At 46.2% G+C, this 16,048-nt stretch overlaps 1 protein-coding gene across 2 annotated transcripts in view; it reads right to left on the bottom strand.

Annotated features, from left to right (window-relative positions):
• Positions 1-466, bottom strand: part of ABL2 (ABL proto-oncogene 2, non-receptor tyrosine kinase) — a 47,303-nt gene extending 46,837 nt beyond the window's left edge. The window contains exon 1 of one of the 2 annotated variants that reach the window (XM_080406587.1): positions 20-466. In XM_080406587.1, coding sequence (XP_080262713.1) covers positions 20-200 — 181 coding nt within the window. In that variant the 5' untranslated portion in view covers positions 201-466. The remainder of the gene's footprint in view (positions 1-19) is intronic. The other variant, XM_080406585.1, reaches the window with a different exon arrangement.
• Between the last annotated feature and the right edge of the window lie 15,582 nt (positions 467-16,048).

The raw sequence follows: 16,048 nt of genomic DNA, 5'->3' as shown, positions 1-16,048 counted from the left end.
CCCCGGCCCGGCCCCTCACCGTGCTGGGTGAAGATATTGAAGCCTCCCTCCGCCGTGCGCCCGGCCGCCTCCCGCCGGCGGCCCGCCGGCCTGGCCGCGCTGCTGCCCCGCAGCCCCCGCGGCGGCTGCTGCTGCTGAGGCGGCGGCTGGTGCTGGAGCCCGGCGCCCGGCTCCCCGACGCGGCCCACCTGCTGCCCCATCGCCGCGCTGCCGGCCGCGGCCCGCGCTCACATGCCGCCGCTCCCCGGCCCGGCAGGCGGCCTCCCGCTCCTCCCACCGGCGCGGCCCGGCGGCTCCCGCCCGCCTCGCCGCCCCCGCCGGCCCCCGCGGCGCTCCGGCCTGGGACTCACGGACTCGCCCCCTCAGCCCCCGCCGCCATCTTAAACCACAGAGCGCCGGGAGAGCGGGGACAGAGCGGCTCCCGCAGCCACCTCCGGTCCTCCGAGGGAGGCCGCCCACCCCGCCCCCGGCACGGACTGTCCCGCAGCGCGGCGGCGGGGCCGGGCTGGCGGGGGCTGAGGCGCAAGGCCCCAGTTCGCTTGCCGGATTGCGCCCTCGGGGGGGGCCGCCCAGTCTCGGCCACTGTTGAGGCCAGGCGCGGGCCACCCGAGGGCAGGCCGCGGACCCAGGGCCGGACCGCTCCTGGCGAGGCCAGGCGCCGGCCCCGGAACGCGCCTCCCCCCTGGGCTGGGGCCGGCCGGCCGGCCCGCGGGCCCGGGGGACGCGGGGTGCGAGGCTGGGGCCGGGCCGGTCACCTGAAGGCCCAGGGGGCGCGGGGTGTGAGGCTGGGGCCGCCTGCCCGGCAGTGGGGGGCCTGCCCCGGGCCGTGCGCCTTGCCCCCGCCATGGGTCGGCAGGCCCCGGGCCCGCTCTCCTGGCCTGGAGCGTGGGGGGAGAGGAGAGCACATGGGCATGTTGGTGGCCAGGCATGGCTGGCAGCAGTGGCCTGTCATCCTGTGGCTGCATGTATGCTTTATTCCGTACCTAATTGCTAAACTCTCTTCTTTCAGTTTCTTTAATACTAGCGTAAAGCTCTCCGGGTCAGAGCAGAAGGGTGGAGGTTTTGTCGTGAAGGATAATGGTGCATGGTGCAGTTTACAGGACTTAGGCATTCAGAAGTATTTCTCTCTCCATGCTAGCTACTGTTTCGGCAATGCTTTGGCTGTGTTGCTTCGTCATGGACGAGCCACACCACCACTCAGATGCCCTCACTGCATCACGGAGAACTGACACGATGGTGACAAATTGGCTTGGTAGGAGCCAGCCAGCTCCCAAGGAGCCATGGCAACCTGTGGCTGGACTAACCTTTGTGTGGCTGTCCTAGGGTGGGGAGGTGAGGAGAAGCTCGTCTCTTGAGCTCCATGAAATTCAGCTTCCTTACATGAAATTCCTAGCGACAAGAACTGTAAGGTCATATTCTACCTTCCCAGGGTCATGAAGTGCTACCAAAATACTATCCATACTGTCACATGCACTCAAACTGCTGCAGTAATAATTTCATCTAAAATAGGGGTGTCTCATCCAGCTGGGCTGGTGTGCACTCTGACACAGGCTGGAGTAAATGGGAGAGAGCAGCACCTGGAGCCAGAAAGGCCTTAACTCACTAAATTAATGGTCTAAAAACATTGGGGAGATCAGGAATCACAGACAGACTTGCTAATAGCACACAACAAAACAGTTCTTAAAATAGTGCTGGGAACATCTGGGGTGTAGCATGGAGCACACATTGCCAAGTCCGGTGCCTCATATGGGCATGGTTACATGGATGTGAGCAGAGGGTGTCTCTGCAGGATGGATGGTCTTGGGCAGAACTGGCCCACATGGATGAACTCCTCAGTGGAGATATTTTCTGGTCTCATTCCAGCTAGAATTTGCAGGGTTTGACATTTATAAATGGTTTGCCTTGTAAACAAAATATATGTTCTCTGGAGACTGTAGAGAAACAACAAACAAAACTCCCTCGTGCCATTTGCAGTTGCCATGTAAGATAGAACACTCTTTAAAAATCAACAGAAATACTATTTTTCTTTCCTAATGCCTTTTACTTGCTGATGCTAAAGAACTATCCAGAGGAAGGCCATTAGCATTTTAAAAGAAGATGCCAGTGTCAAGAGACTTATACTTAGTGCACTAAGGAGAATTGGGTTTAAACACTGTTCTGATTCCTCGGTTCTCATGAAATCCCTCATTCTCTCTACCAGCTGCTTGTGTGCATATAGCAGCTCGCTGTGGGTCTCACAGCATGGAACTTATCTGACACACAGAAACATCTTTACTGGGCAAGGAGTCAAGCAGGGGCTTTCTAAAAGGCCTGTTAGAAGGGGAAGAGGGCTACAGCGTGGTTACCATTTGCTGTTGTATAATAGTATTTTAAGATTATGCTGTACCCTATGAAAAAAGTATCAAAACCAGTGCCCCAGCATTTCTGGTTGTGTGCTCAACAAGCCATACCCTGAGAGTATACCCCAGCTGGTCCTCTCAACAACATCCTTTATATGGTATCACAGAAACAGGGGATACCCTGCCCTGGTTGGTGACAGCTCTTCGAGAGCACCTGCTAGAAGGGCAATGGGGATATAAACAAGAAACTCCCCAAACTGAAAATTACTCTTGTGCTACTGAGTCACTGATGACACTGAGCCACACCATTCCTTATTGTTAAAACAGGAGCTACTAAGTATTCACTTCACCAAGTGTAGTGGTTATTAACCATGCAAAGATTACAAAGTGCTTTGGAGAGGTAAAATCTGTTTCATTGCTACCTATTATTATCAGCTGTGATGTTATCAGCTTTCACTTAGTATCAGGAATAGGTTGTTTTTCAGAAGGTAATTTCTTTTGAAGAGGTCTGGCACTGTGCATTAATGAGGCGTCAGTAACAGTGATTTTGGGCTTCCAGTCAATCTGCCATCTCATGAGCTGTTCGAGTAAGGGATGAAAAGGACCTAGGAACAAAGGCAGCACTGAGGTTGCAGTAATGTACCTGATGTGAAATGTGGTATTTCTAGAAACACTTATGAAGTGACTTTAAATATTCACCGTATATCCATTTCTTGAAGCTTCTTCTAAGCACTGACAATGCATTGCTCCACATCCACGGTGTGCTCCAAAAATCACACAAACAAATAATTGCTGGCTGAGCAGTCTTATGTGCCCAGCATTACATGTCATGAGTGTGCTGCTGTCATCTGCCTGAGGTACAGGTTCTGTGCCAGAAGAAGCCTGTGGACAAGTTGAAGGCTCCTAAGTCTAAGTGTTGAGTCAACTGGGTAGGTTCTGTTTGTAACTTAGGAAAAATTGCCCAGCAGTATTCTGTTGGTGGCTTGAAAATTAATTATGGGAGTATTCTTTGCTCTTCTTCCAGCTCATATACCTTCTGTGTATCACAGCTACACAGAGAAACAGATTTGTGTTAAACATTGGTTGGTATTTAGAATATGGATGGTATTAGTTAAGGTATTTGTTAAGTGCCTGGTACAACAGAGGCCTGATCGAGGCATTTTCAGAGTTCTCGAGAGCAGGGGCTGCGTGTGCGTAACATGTCAGGATTTTTATGCTTTTATTGCAATACCTGAACAAGTTGTGAAGCTCAGGACAGCTCCAACTCCCCTGGGGTGTCTGCAAAGTCAATATGTAATGTCCACTAGATGGCCCGTAGCATTGCTGCTCAGTTCCTTGTAACACCCCCAACTTAACCTGCATGAAAACTAGGCAGCCACTTCTTAGCCTTAATTGAGGGTTCTGATGAAAGACTTTAGGGGGAAAAAAAAAAAAAAAAAAAAAAAAAAAAAGAAAGATTTAAAAATCAGGTAAAGGCTTGTGGCACAAAGTTAATTACTCTGCAATAAACATTGAAAGCTTCTAAATTCTGAGCTATTTCAGAAGAGAGTGTCATTTCTTGGTGCAACCCGTACAAGCACTCACCCTTCCATCTCTGATTGACAGCTCTTAAAATGTACTGTCTGCACCCATCTTTCATGGCACAATAGGTAGTGTTTCAGTCTTGTCTTAAAAGTTATTTCAGATCATTACTATGATTTAAATTAGAATCTCGAGCAAGATAGCTTGAGGTACTCACATGCCTGTTCAATAAGAGTCTATGAACATAAAAGCTTTCTGGGGAAGTATGGCTTTCTAACAGATTTTGCCCAACAGCACAGAAGGGTTCACGTGCAGCCTCTGACAGATGAAATTTCCTGTCAATAACTGTTCTTTCTTCCACGATAGCTAAAATAAAACCTATACACACACACACACTCCTCCAAACACTGCATCTCACCACCCAACTCAGCCCTTCCCTCAGTGCAACCAACCTTTTCTTAGCTCTTTGATGCTGCTTCAGCATTATCCTCATTCAAACTACCCTTCTGATGCTGCCAGCTACTAGTCTAAACATTGACGCCTACCAGGAGAGCAAGCAAATGAAGGGCTCTGTGTGGAGGCAGGAAAGGGCCTGGGTGTACAGTGTTGTAGCAGAAGAGATGAGTGTCTCTGTGTGTAGAGACAGCCAGCTCACGACAGCATCTCAAGGAGCCTGATTCTTCTTTGATGTGTTTCTATGTTTTTGCATTAGGTATACTGTGTAATTCACCATCGTCACAGATGGTAACTGTGTGGCTGGTCCATGTGTATGTATCTATTAACCACAAAGAGCAACACATTAACTGTGCTGAGGTTTTGCAGGAAGTATACCCATAACCTTGTCACAGCCTCCATCAGAGTAAAGCCAGAGGTGGAGAGACATGGAATAAAAAGATTATAGTACTTATTCAGTCATTGTTTTCCTGTCTGATATATTTCTGTAAGTACTACAGCTGCACCACCCTTCCCAAGCATCTGTTTTAAGGCACAAAAAAGGTTGTAGAAGAGTATGCTAATAGGAACATTAAGAAGGTTGTTTGTTTGCCTTTTTCCATGGAAAATGTTGCCTCTACCAAACAAAAATGATGACAAGTCTCTGCATCTGCTGGGAATTGCAAATTAGTACTCAGCTTGCACAGTGCGATCACTGATGAAGTACATTTGCTGAGGTAATATGAGGTCCCTTGACAGCACTGGTGATGATTCAGGCTTTTAGGCATTTGTCTGCAGGTGGGTCAATAGGAGTGTTTTGCCACCAGAGTTCCAGGGTTGCCTTAATTCATGTTTAAGAGCCTAATTTTTTTGGTTCCTAATTTGAAATCTTACTAGCTCATTGGACTGCAAAGGGATTCTCTAGTTTGCAGATGGAAGCTCTTCTTCATGTGTTTTCTTGTTTTCTCTCCCCGAACGGTTTGGAGCCAGAGAGCTGACATTTAGATAAAGGAGAGCAAATGCTTCAGAGCACAATATTATACTGCAGTGCCTCTCCATCAATGCCTACGAGACTGACATTACCCCACCTTACATTCCTCTGGTGACTACTGCACTGTATTTGAATTAGAATAACGACCATGATAGTCCAAAACAGAATGAAGGCTACATTAGCCAGAAAAAAAATTAAATCCTTATCTTTTTTTTTTTTTTTTTCCGAAGACACGCAGCTAAAATAAGACAGAATCAAAATCATAGAACCATTTAGGTTGGAACAGACCACTAAGACTCCAGACTCAGCAGTACTTCCTCTCCATGCTCTTTGCCTCATGTGCTAGTTTCCCCTTATACCTCCTTCACCTGTCTTCCTGCCTGCTCACACTGCCGCTCGTGTTCAGAATACTTTGCCAGCCAGTGATTTCCTGACTCCTTCACTTCCTTTTTCTAAATCATACTGAAAACCATGTCTCCAAAAGTTGCCCTTGTTACAATAATTAATCTCTCTGTGATTGCACTCCCGGTATTGTTTCGAGTTGTACACACTTCTGAATTCAGTCTTTGATTTTGTAAGGAAGCCTAAGGGTTCAGCTTCTTGCAGGACTGGTGCTCTGTGCATTGCAAAATAAGGATGGCAGGGATCCAGCCTTGCTCTGGACCACTTTGATAAATGCCCACGTGCCCTGGCCATGAATACTGTCATGCTCTGCAATGGTCCTAAATAATCAAATCACTTTTAAAAGTCAGATTTTCATCTAAAATACTATTATTGTTTCATTCTGCAAAGTCCAAATAGATTCTTCCTTGGCAGGCTTTTTTATTTAATTATGCAAGATTTGTAAGTGATTACTGTCTTTCAAGTGACATTGTGTTCTTTCCTCACACAGTTATGTAGTATTAAATATCCATGCTTTTCAGCTTCCAGCTTTAATGTTGTTTCTTTAAAAAGTGCTCAGTAGTGTGAAACGACTCTACAGAAAAATGAAATTGTACAACTGAAGCAGGAGAAAGCATCAGGGTTTTGTAAGATATTTCTGTGAACACGTATGTATGTGTGTGTGCACAGAATAGACTGGTACCCAAGACAGCAGCATATACATTTGTAATCAAATCTTACTTAAATTTAAAACTCGTTCCTTCTGTTAAACATGCAAATATTGCCATTCTCTTTGCAAATTCTGCTGCTCTGTTCATTACCAAACCTTTCAGAAAAGACACAAGCCCAAATCTTCCTCTGATCAGGCTCTTAGTGTGTTTTGTGTGGTCTTTATTTAGACTATAAACTTGCTGAAGTAGGAAATGTCTTATAAAAAACAACTACACTGTCTCATTTCACATCCAAATTCTTCTCCCATACCAGCTGTGTGTGTTTGCCTAGCAGCAAGTCTTCTGTTAATGAATGACTTGTTCCTATTAGCTTGTGAGGCTGGATATGTAGCCTGTAGTTTCCACTCATACAGAACAGTGCTCCTTCCCTTGTAGCTTCTGGTAAATCAAACAATGAGATATACAAAGCCTTGTGTCTCTCTGTCTGACCTTTGTACTTGTAATCATTAACTAACATAGAATGCCAAAATAAAGTAACTAGCTGCTGGTTAAATGTATTTAATGTAAGCAGAGTCCTACGGACTGCCTGGCATGGGGATTGTTGCAGGCTTTACCATCGGCTGCCACTTCTAAGCCTTCCTTAGAACAGGGGAAAGTTAATTCCCTGATCAGCAGAGCCAGAGGAGTTGCACTCGCTGCATTTGTTTTGTGAAGCTGAGGTCCAGAGTGGATTCTCTGACACCTCGGAGGTTTTCAAAATGAGGCCCTGAGCAGCCTCATCTAACTTTGGAGCTGGCTTTGCTTTGGGCGAGAGACTGGACTGGATGAACTCCAGTGATCCCTGCCAACCTGAATTCTTATTCTAATAAAAGCTGAGTTCATCTGCAGGTTTCCTCCATTCAGAGCATTAATTAAGACTCTGTCCTCTAATTAGGCCAAATTTTTCACAAAACTCATAGGAACTGACTATTCCTGGAACCTCTGTCCCTCCGTCTGATGTGCACAAAAGTGGCCAACAGGCTCAAAAGTTACCGGGAGGTAAAAGGCAGCTGGGGCAGACAGACAGACACTCCCTTCCCTACAGACATAGGACAACTGTGTAAGATTTGTTTCCTTAAGAAAACCTTTCTTCCCTTTATGTTTGTGCAGAAAACTTGTCAAGTGTGCATCTAATGAGGCCTGAAGTCATGCTACGTACTCCCATCTGCAGCCAACCTGAAATAATACCTCCCCAGAGCCAACAGCACATTTCATACAGCTGAGGCATTTACTGTGCAATCTGAACTATGCAGAGAAGTTGAGACATTTAGGAGTGAAACCCGGGCATCTTCTTTCTGATAGTCAGAGATTATATCATTGTGCTCACACAAGCGTATGTTTAAGTCTGCCTGGTGCCTTGTCGGTCTCTACCAGCAGACAAAGGAGTGTGTCTGTTACCTCTCTGTGTTGTCCTCAACTTTCTCATACCCGAGAGTGACAGAAAGGGGAATTTGACCTCAGCGTGCTAGAGACCGCCTGGCTGTCTGCCTTTCCCTTTTTGTCTACTCTTTCTTAGCATGCAGTCACACTACAAAATTACCTTGAGTCATCTGTCCTGGAAGTTTTTCCCATGGGTTGCTTGTGATAAAGGGCAGATGTACTAGGCACATTAATGATCTGTGCTGCTAGGGGAGATGCTGATAGGGTGAGAATCCCCTGTGGATTGTATGTGCTTCTGAGATTTCCGTCTACCTAAGCCGAGTTCACATCCCTCCCTAGCCTCTCTGCTGCAAGGGATGAGTTGTATAGCTTCAATCCACAAAGCTTGCCTGATCAGCTGAGAGACTCCTTTAGCAGCCATGGCAGCAGATTATTTTGTTTCCTTTTCTCCCAGTTTGCAGAGAACACACCTATCTTCCTCTGCTTTTGGTGGCCCTGGAAAACATTACTTCTGTGCTCTCGGGAAAGAGCTTCAGAGCACTTCTATTTTCTGCCTCACAGGGAAGCAGAAACTGTGAAATTATCAGCATCTTCTGTTTGTATGTTCCCTGGAGCTGTTATACTGCGCAGTCTGAAATAGAGATCCAGCCTCAGGGATTTGCTAATGATGCATTCAGTCTCAGCATGGCACATGCTCATTCCTGGGGAGTTACTGAGTTAGCATTTATAGTTCTACACTTTTCCTCTGAGTAGATGAAACCCTCTGATTTTCCCTCAGCACTGAGGTCTTGTGCATTGGATTCTCTTCTCATGACACCTTAACTGGAATATCACCAGGAAGCTTTCAGCCTGGATCCTTCCTCCTAAAATCATAGACTACAGTAGCATCATGCCAGTGATTCTCCCATAACTTGGTGTCTGATCAGCAGGCAACAGTAACATGAGGTCTTGTTAGACACAATTTCAAAATAATAAAACAAAAGATTCCTGTGCTGAAGATAGGTGATTGTTGTGGGCGCTGGAAGCCTGTTGCAGCTGGGTAAATAAGCTCACAAATAGGAAGTAAGGAGCAAGCGGTTGGTGAGGAAAGCACAAGTGGAAAAAACTGTGGGGAGTGAGCACTGCTGTTTGTTTTGGTGGTGCTAATGTGGGTCCCTACTGGAGAGAAATGGCAGCAGTAAAGGATGAAGTGAATGCACAGGAGGTTTAGCCTGTTCTCTGATTGGTTTGTCAATGCATGGGTCTCCAGCCACTTTATGCAATGAGGGATTTTTTTTGTGTGAGCAAGGGTTGAACTAACAGGAACACTTTTACTATAATTCATATTAACTTGCTAGTGAAGACAATACCTCTCTTGCATGACCTACATGCCTGAACTCAGGATCCCTCTCCTGGGCCTGCCATCTTCAGATTTAAATCCTTTAAACAAGCTCAAGTTTTCATCTCCTCATCCATATTCCCAAAGCATGTAAGCCTCAAGGCACTAGGCCAACAACGGAATAGTGCTGAGCACAAAGATGTTTTTGTAACCACATCAACTCAGCCCCATGCAGATCAACTGCAGCAAACCCTGCAGATTGCTTCACCTCCCAGTGTAGTTCCATTATAATCTCCCATTTTTGCTAGTCCTCAGCTGATAGCAAAAGCTCTTCTTTCAGCTTTGTAACTTTAACTTTTATTGTTTCCACTTTCAGAGAAATGCTGTTGAGAGCTGCTGCAGACTCAGCTGTGACATAGATCTCTCTGAATTCAGGGTTTTGGAAGTGTTCCTTCACGCTTGTCATCTCCTTCAATAAGCAAGCACTGCATTGTACTGTCTGTACATTCTTTACTGCTCTACTTGTTGCTATGGCCAGAAATGCCAAGTTTCAGTCCAATTCTTTTGGGAGACTAGACAGAAATCTGGATTTTCTTTCTCTCTGCTTTGTTTATGCGCCTGGCCCCTGCAGTGTTCTCCGTTACTATCACCCAAAACCTCTTTCCAAGGCAGGAAGGCTGGAAGCCACTGCCCTCTCCAGTCTCTCAACTTGTATTACCAGCAGCAGTCTCTCCTTGGCCTGAATCATTGCAGCAGAGAAGGGAGCACATGGATAGATTCCCTCTCTAGCCAGGTATTTCCAAAATCAGGGAGAAGCAGAATGGAACAGATGGGAAAGGCCTTGAGCAGAGAAGAGGGAAGTTTTTGGCAAGGGAGCTGCAAAGGCATGGCGTTGTCGGTCCATATCAAGCTCGGGAAAGGCTCTCGCAGAAGTGAGAGCAGCAGATCGAGCTGCCTCATTGCCATGGAAACAGCCAAAGAGCTGCCTGGAAAGATTCAGAGATGTCTCCTGCTTGGGACTGCTTTTGGTAGATGTCATCTGTCTTTGCAGAAATTAAAAAACAAGAGTGAAAAGAGGAACTGTCCGACACTGAAAGCTGAAAACGTGTTTTCTTTCTTGGTTTACAATGGAGAGTCAATATTCCATGGCTTTATGAAGATACTTTTTCGTCTCTGAGAAATATGGCCTGGTTTTGATAGGGGTTATTTTTCCACATGTCCTCTTATTTGGGGGGGGGGGGGGGGGGGGGGTGTCTTTCATTACAGAGATCGTTACACTTTTGGCATTATAATTATAGCTGCTGTTTTGATGCTTCTAGACTTCTCCATGGTGCTCCCCGTGTGTCGGACAAGCACACTGGCTACCTACATGATATTTCTCTGTAAGATCTCTCCTTGATGACTCTAAGGATCTTATACTCCCTGGAAAGGCTGATCTGTTCTCACCATAGCACCTCAATGTTGTTTTTCCCCACACCTTTCAAGTCAAATACCTTTCCCACAGCCTCATAATGTTATTTTTGAAGACAGTCTAAAAGATTACAAAAAACATATATATTACAGCTTGTGTACGAAAGCTCTGTGCTAAGAACATGCTTCTGTTTTTATAGCTGGAGAGTAGAGAAAACCGTGGAAGTCTCCCACATTAGACAAGTGGAAAAATTGATTACTGCAGTAGAAAGTTACTAGTCTCTATAACCTGCACTTTGCAAAGTGTGGAATAGGTAGGGGTGTATGATTACCTGCAAACAACTGTCCTGGGAATCATCCTGGATCAGTCATTCCATGAGCACTCTCTTCCACATCTGTCAGCAGTCAGCATGTTTATACTGTAACAGATAAATAGCAGACAATGAAATAGTAGAAAATACTGGCTTGCACTGTTTCCTCCATCTAAGCACCTTAGAAGCTATGGAGAGAGCAACAGCAAACCATTTCGTATTTACTTAGGGAAAAGAGAAAGGATGTGCATTTTTATGAAATATGGAGAGGAAGAGATTACTACTACAGAGTAGCAAGCAGTCATTAAACTAGATGTAAAATGTCTACTTTTCCACCTGCTGTGTCTTACCTTCACGAGGAATGGTGCCAGCTCTCTAAAACAGCTGGCAATTTGTGGAGTCACAAGGAACATGTACAGTTGCTGGTGTAGGAAAGGGAAGGAGACACTGGCCAAGTTCAGTGCTGCGTTTCCACAAAAATATTTAGAAAGTCCTTACGTGCAGGAGAGTCAATACTAGTAATTAGACCTGTTTGTTCTGGAACTAATCTCTCTGAAGTCACTCTTCCAGGGCTGGCTGCACATTTAATGCCATGTGTTCCTGCTGAAACAACTTCAGAAACCCTCTCATTGAGGCAGTTCAATATTTTCATGCAATTTTAATAAGCAGCAGAATATGCTGCAAAATAAATCTGAGATTGGTTTGAGCTGGTGTCACAGGAAGAATGATGGTCACATATAATGTGGTTGGGACCCAGGCGAAATGGTTTCTGTGCCTAACAGAATGAGAAAACTGGTACGTTGCAGAGGGTAAAGAACAGTTTCAGAAAACACAGCTCAGCCTAGCAGGGTTAGACAGTAGTTATACCTATACAGATTCAATACCTTTCATGATTTGATGTTTAGCCAGATGAGAAGGATCTTTTCCTTTTAAAATATACTGAAGAAATAACCTTCTCATTTTAAACAAACAAACCCCCAACTATTACACCAGCCCAACTGGCAAGATTCGTGCCATTACTTCAAAATGGCAGGGAAAGGAAGAATTATTTGCTTCTCAAAAAATAATGTGAGTTTCCCTTTTCAGGAATGGAATCACAGCAATTACACTGGCTGTCATGCCTCCTGCTTGGTCGTGGCAAGAAGCTCAACACTTGAATTTCTGAGCTTGGAGAGGAAGCCAGCAACCTGCTGGTTGGCAGTAGAGCTTCATTTTTTTAAAAGGATGATTTCAGTTCAGTAGCAAAAAGTGATGTGATGTTTGGGTAAGGATACCACTGCCCTCTGCCGAGAGAGATGCAATTGTTTCTTTCCAACTGTCATCTGCCAGTGAAACCAGCAACTTCATTGCTTGGAAAGTAACTCCATGAGGGATTGCTCGCTGAAGTCAGAGTTTAATTCCGGCTGCTTCTGTATTTCCTTTGAAGTTTGCTGATCTGAATCTCTTTCACCAAATATTTTGAAAACTCTATGCCTCATTTAAGTAAAGAGGAGCAAGGGTGATTACACAGAAAATCTTGACATGATGATAGCAGGAACTGTGAAAACTTGAACCGGAGTTTTTAAAAAACAATCTTTATGATTTATAAACACTTCAGGAATCCTCAACAACGTGATATCTGCTGGAGCTAGTTTTTTGTTTTCCTGCCAAAATTCAATCATCCGTTATCAGATCAGGCTGAAGTCCTCTACAGTTTCCTAAATATATTTTTTTTTTTTAGCTGCAGCACTTGCCTGACTGAGTTTTGGCCTCTTACACCCACACCATTTTTTCTCATTATGCAAAAATGGAAGATCCTACATTACTACATTTAGAACCAGCTTTACATTGTAGATCTAACATTACAGTCATTTGGTTTTTTTTAAAGGAAAAAAATAAGTGAAACATAACCATATTTTTAACCACTTGAGGGAGCTCTTTCATTTACACATTAGGATTTTGGTACTGTGCATACATACTGGGAAATTAAACCCCCTACCTTTAAACAGCTTATTATAGGACATACTACACTTTACTGTAATACATGGAAGTACTGAGGTGCTAGGGTGACTGAATTTAAATCCCAGATAGAAGTTTTAAAGGAATTAATCATGCTGGTCAATAAATGCAGGCATCAGAAGCAGCCATAGCTACTTACTCCCCAGGCTGACTGACACCAAAAATCTTAAAATAGAAAATAAATCAGAGTTACACAGGATTAAAAGTAGGCATTAATCACATCTAGTTACAGCACTACCAAAAATGACAGAAAGGAACAGGACCAGCCATGGATTTTACAGAGGGGTTGTGAAAGCCTCAACCCTCTGCCTCACCCCCCTTGCTGTCCCCACCTCTCCCTAACCTGCCGGGTACAGGCCCTGCTGCTGCCTACCCAGTGCCTCCCCTGGGCTGCTCAAGCCTCTCAGGCACCATGCAGGTGTTGGTCTGCCCTGGCAGTGCATCAGCCTTATCAGCACAGGCTTTTCTTTATGCTCCCCTGGGCATCATGACAGGTGTGAGGCAGGCTCAGCCACCAGCCGCTTCATCAAGCCTACCTACAGCCACCAGCCCATGTGATGACACGGAATGTGCACACCAGGGCCGTGCAGTGTAATGCAGACTGCTGGGGGGGAGCGTGGAGTGGAGGAGGAGGGAAGGGAGGAAAGAAGAAAAAGGAAGAAAAAGGAAGGGAGGAAAGGGAAGGAGGAAAGGAGGAAGGAAAAGAGGGAGGAAGGAAGGAAAAGAAGGAAGGAAGGGAGGAAAAGGAAGGAAAGGAAGAGAGAGAGAGAAAGAAAGAGAGAGAGAAAGAGAGAAAGAGAAAGAAAGAAAGAAAGAGTGAGAGAAAGAAAGAGAAAGAGAGAAAAAGAAAGAGAGAAAGCAAGAAAGAAGAAAGAAGAAGGAAAGAAGCAAGGAAGGAAGGAGGAAAGGAAGGAAGGAAGGAAGGAAGGAAGGAAGGAAGGAAGGAAGAAAACAACCACTGCTGCAGAAGTCAAGTTTCTGCCTGGCACTCGGTAGCTGAGAGCAAGTGAAGCTGAAGCAAAAAGTTGGGATGCCAGGGCCACAGGTTCCGTCGTCAACAAATGGGAACGACCACACAGTGATTCAGCCAGGAGTGCTCAGGAACAGTTGTGGTTAGGCAATTGTTGAGCAATGCAACCTGTAGGATTAAGGTACAACACTCTAGAAAAAAGAAGATTGCAAGCACCGTGGTGACAAGCACAGTAAATGATGTATCTGATGAAACAGCACAGCGATTTGGACCAGCAAAGACAACAGCAGGTGATGGGCGTGAGTGGCAGGAAGCAGAGGCGGCAATGCCTTCTTCCCATTTCTTGTGTAAACGGTGGGAAGAAAGGTAACAAGAGCAGCCACTTTGCTTTTCACACTCAGTGAGCTGCAGATAAATAGCTTCTAAACAGAAGGTAAGGTAGGCTGTGAAACAGCTCTGCTAGGGAGAAGCAGAGAGAGCAGGGAGGGAGCTCAGTGCCCGTCACGCTGTGCTGCTTTGGCCTGGGAGATTGTCAAGAGGTGCTGATAAAGTCTGGTAGCACCTACCTACAGCCTCTTTAAGAAGAAAAGCAAACTGACTCACTCTGAAGGTTAGGTGCACTTTGCTTTCTGTTAAAGGTATCTCATTTTTCTACCACCCAGAGTTAGGGTTTTACTAATTTGATGAAATAGTAAACTCAACAATTTGCTGAACCTGAGGAAACTTTTGAACGTGGGTCTTTTGTCCTTTTTTTAATTATTATTTTTCTGCTTTTCCAATTGCTCACCGAGCCAATGCTGGCACCACAAGACACTTCAGTGTAAATAGCTAGCACAGCACTTTCAGCATGAGGGCACCAGTGATCATGTATAGCCTGACTTGAGCAGCATTGTTAAAATCTACTTCTTAAGAACAGGGGCAAAGTTAACTGAAAATTCCTGGTGCTATCACCCATGCAGCTATTTGCATTTCAGCAATGAGAGCTTTTTTATTCTATCTCTTAATTTTTTCCACAGTTTTCCTATTAAGCAGCATGAAAGATGGGTGATGGGATAATAGAGTGAACACGCTTTGCAAACTACATCAGTTTCAGATTTTCTCACTGAGTGGCTCTGCTCAGAGTCCCCACAGATTATTTAAAACAACTTCTGAACAGTTCCAACAGAGTTACACATGTAAAAAGAGTATGTCTTGGGTGTATGTTGGTCAAAATAAATCTGTTTTATTAACAGGTCTGATAAGGTGTAATGTAATAGAAATGTTTTAATATCCCATCGTAGCTTTGTACCTTGGTTTGGGATGAGCTTTCAAGGTCTGGGTACCTGTCATGAAGTCACATGAAGACATAGCCCTGACGCATACTTGCTAGTAGGAAATTAGTGGCTTAGTTGTCCCGAGTTTGGGAAAACTTTCCCATTTACACTGAAATGCAGCTACCAAGAGGTTACTGGAGTTTGTTTGCTGGTGGTGACGTGTTCCTGTGACTCACCGTCTGTCACGAGCCTGTGTCTGCCTCGAGAAAAAGAGAAAGCCAGGGTACAAACCCCAGCCTTTTGCTAGTTTTTGACCCTGGAAGTACGGGCTGGGGCTGGAAGGAGAGCAGGAGACCTCTCCAGCCAGGCCCCTTCTCAGCTCCTTGCCTTACTGGTGAGCTGCAGCTTGTGCTCTCTGGGGTACAACCTGTGAGGGTGAACACCCCCTTGCCACAAGACCCCACTCTTGGGGGGACAGGGGGTGCTACTAAGGCTGGAGGCTCCCCATTTTTATTTCCCTTTACAAATATTTGCCCTCGCTCCCGTACCGAAGCCTGGAGGAAGCGCGTGTTGAGCAACCCTTGTGTTCCCTCTGAAGGACGAGGACAGATAAAGCCTCCGGGCCTCCCAGCCTTGACTTCGGTGTCCTCCGGGTTCCTTGAAATAAGTTTTCCTTGGGCTGGGGGGGGTGTGGGTTCCTCAGGGCGAGGGCAGGCCTGCCTGTGGGTGCCGAGGGAGCCCACCCAGGACCTTGGGCTGGGGGTGGAGACCCCCCCACGCCCCCGGGGATGAGGCACAACCTTCCCGCCGCTTTACCTTCCATCTCTGGAGGAGCGGGATAAGGAGGCGGCCGCCTGACAGGAAAGTGGGGAGGGGGGGAAGGGAGGGTGGGGTGCGCGCCCCACGTGCGCCTCACGTGCGCCCTCCCACCCGGCTTCCCGCCGCCCCCGCGCCGCGCGCCCCCTCCCCCGCGGAACGCCTCCCAGCCAATAGGCGGCGGCGGCGCCGCTTTCTCTCCCCCCTCCCCTCCCCTC

This window comes from Falco punctatus (genome assembly GCF_963210335.1).
Source record: "Falco punctatus genome assembly, chromosome: 11".
Taxonomy (NCBI): Eukaryota; Metazoa; Chordata; class Aves; order Falconiformes; family Falconidae; genus Falco; species Falco punctatus.
Note: the sequence above shows the minus strand (reverse complement) of the source record. Positions and strands in the feature narration are given on the sequence as shown.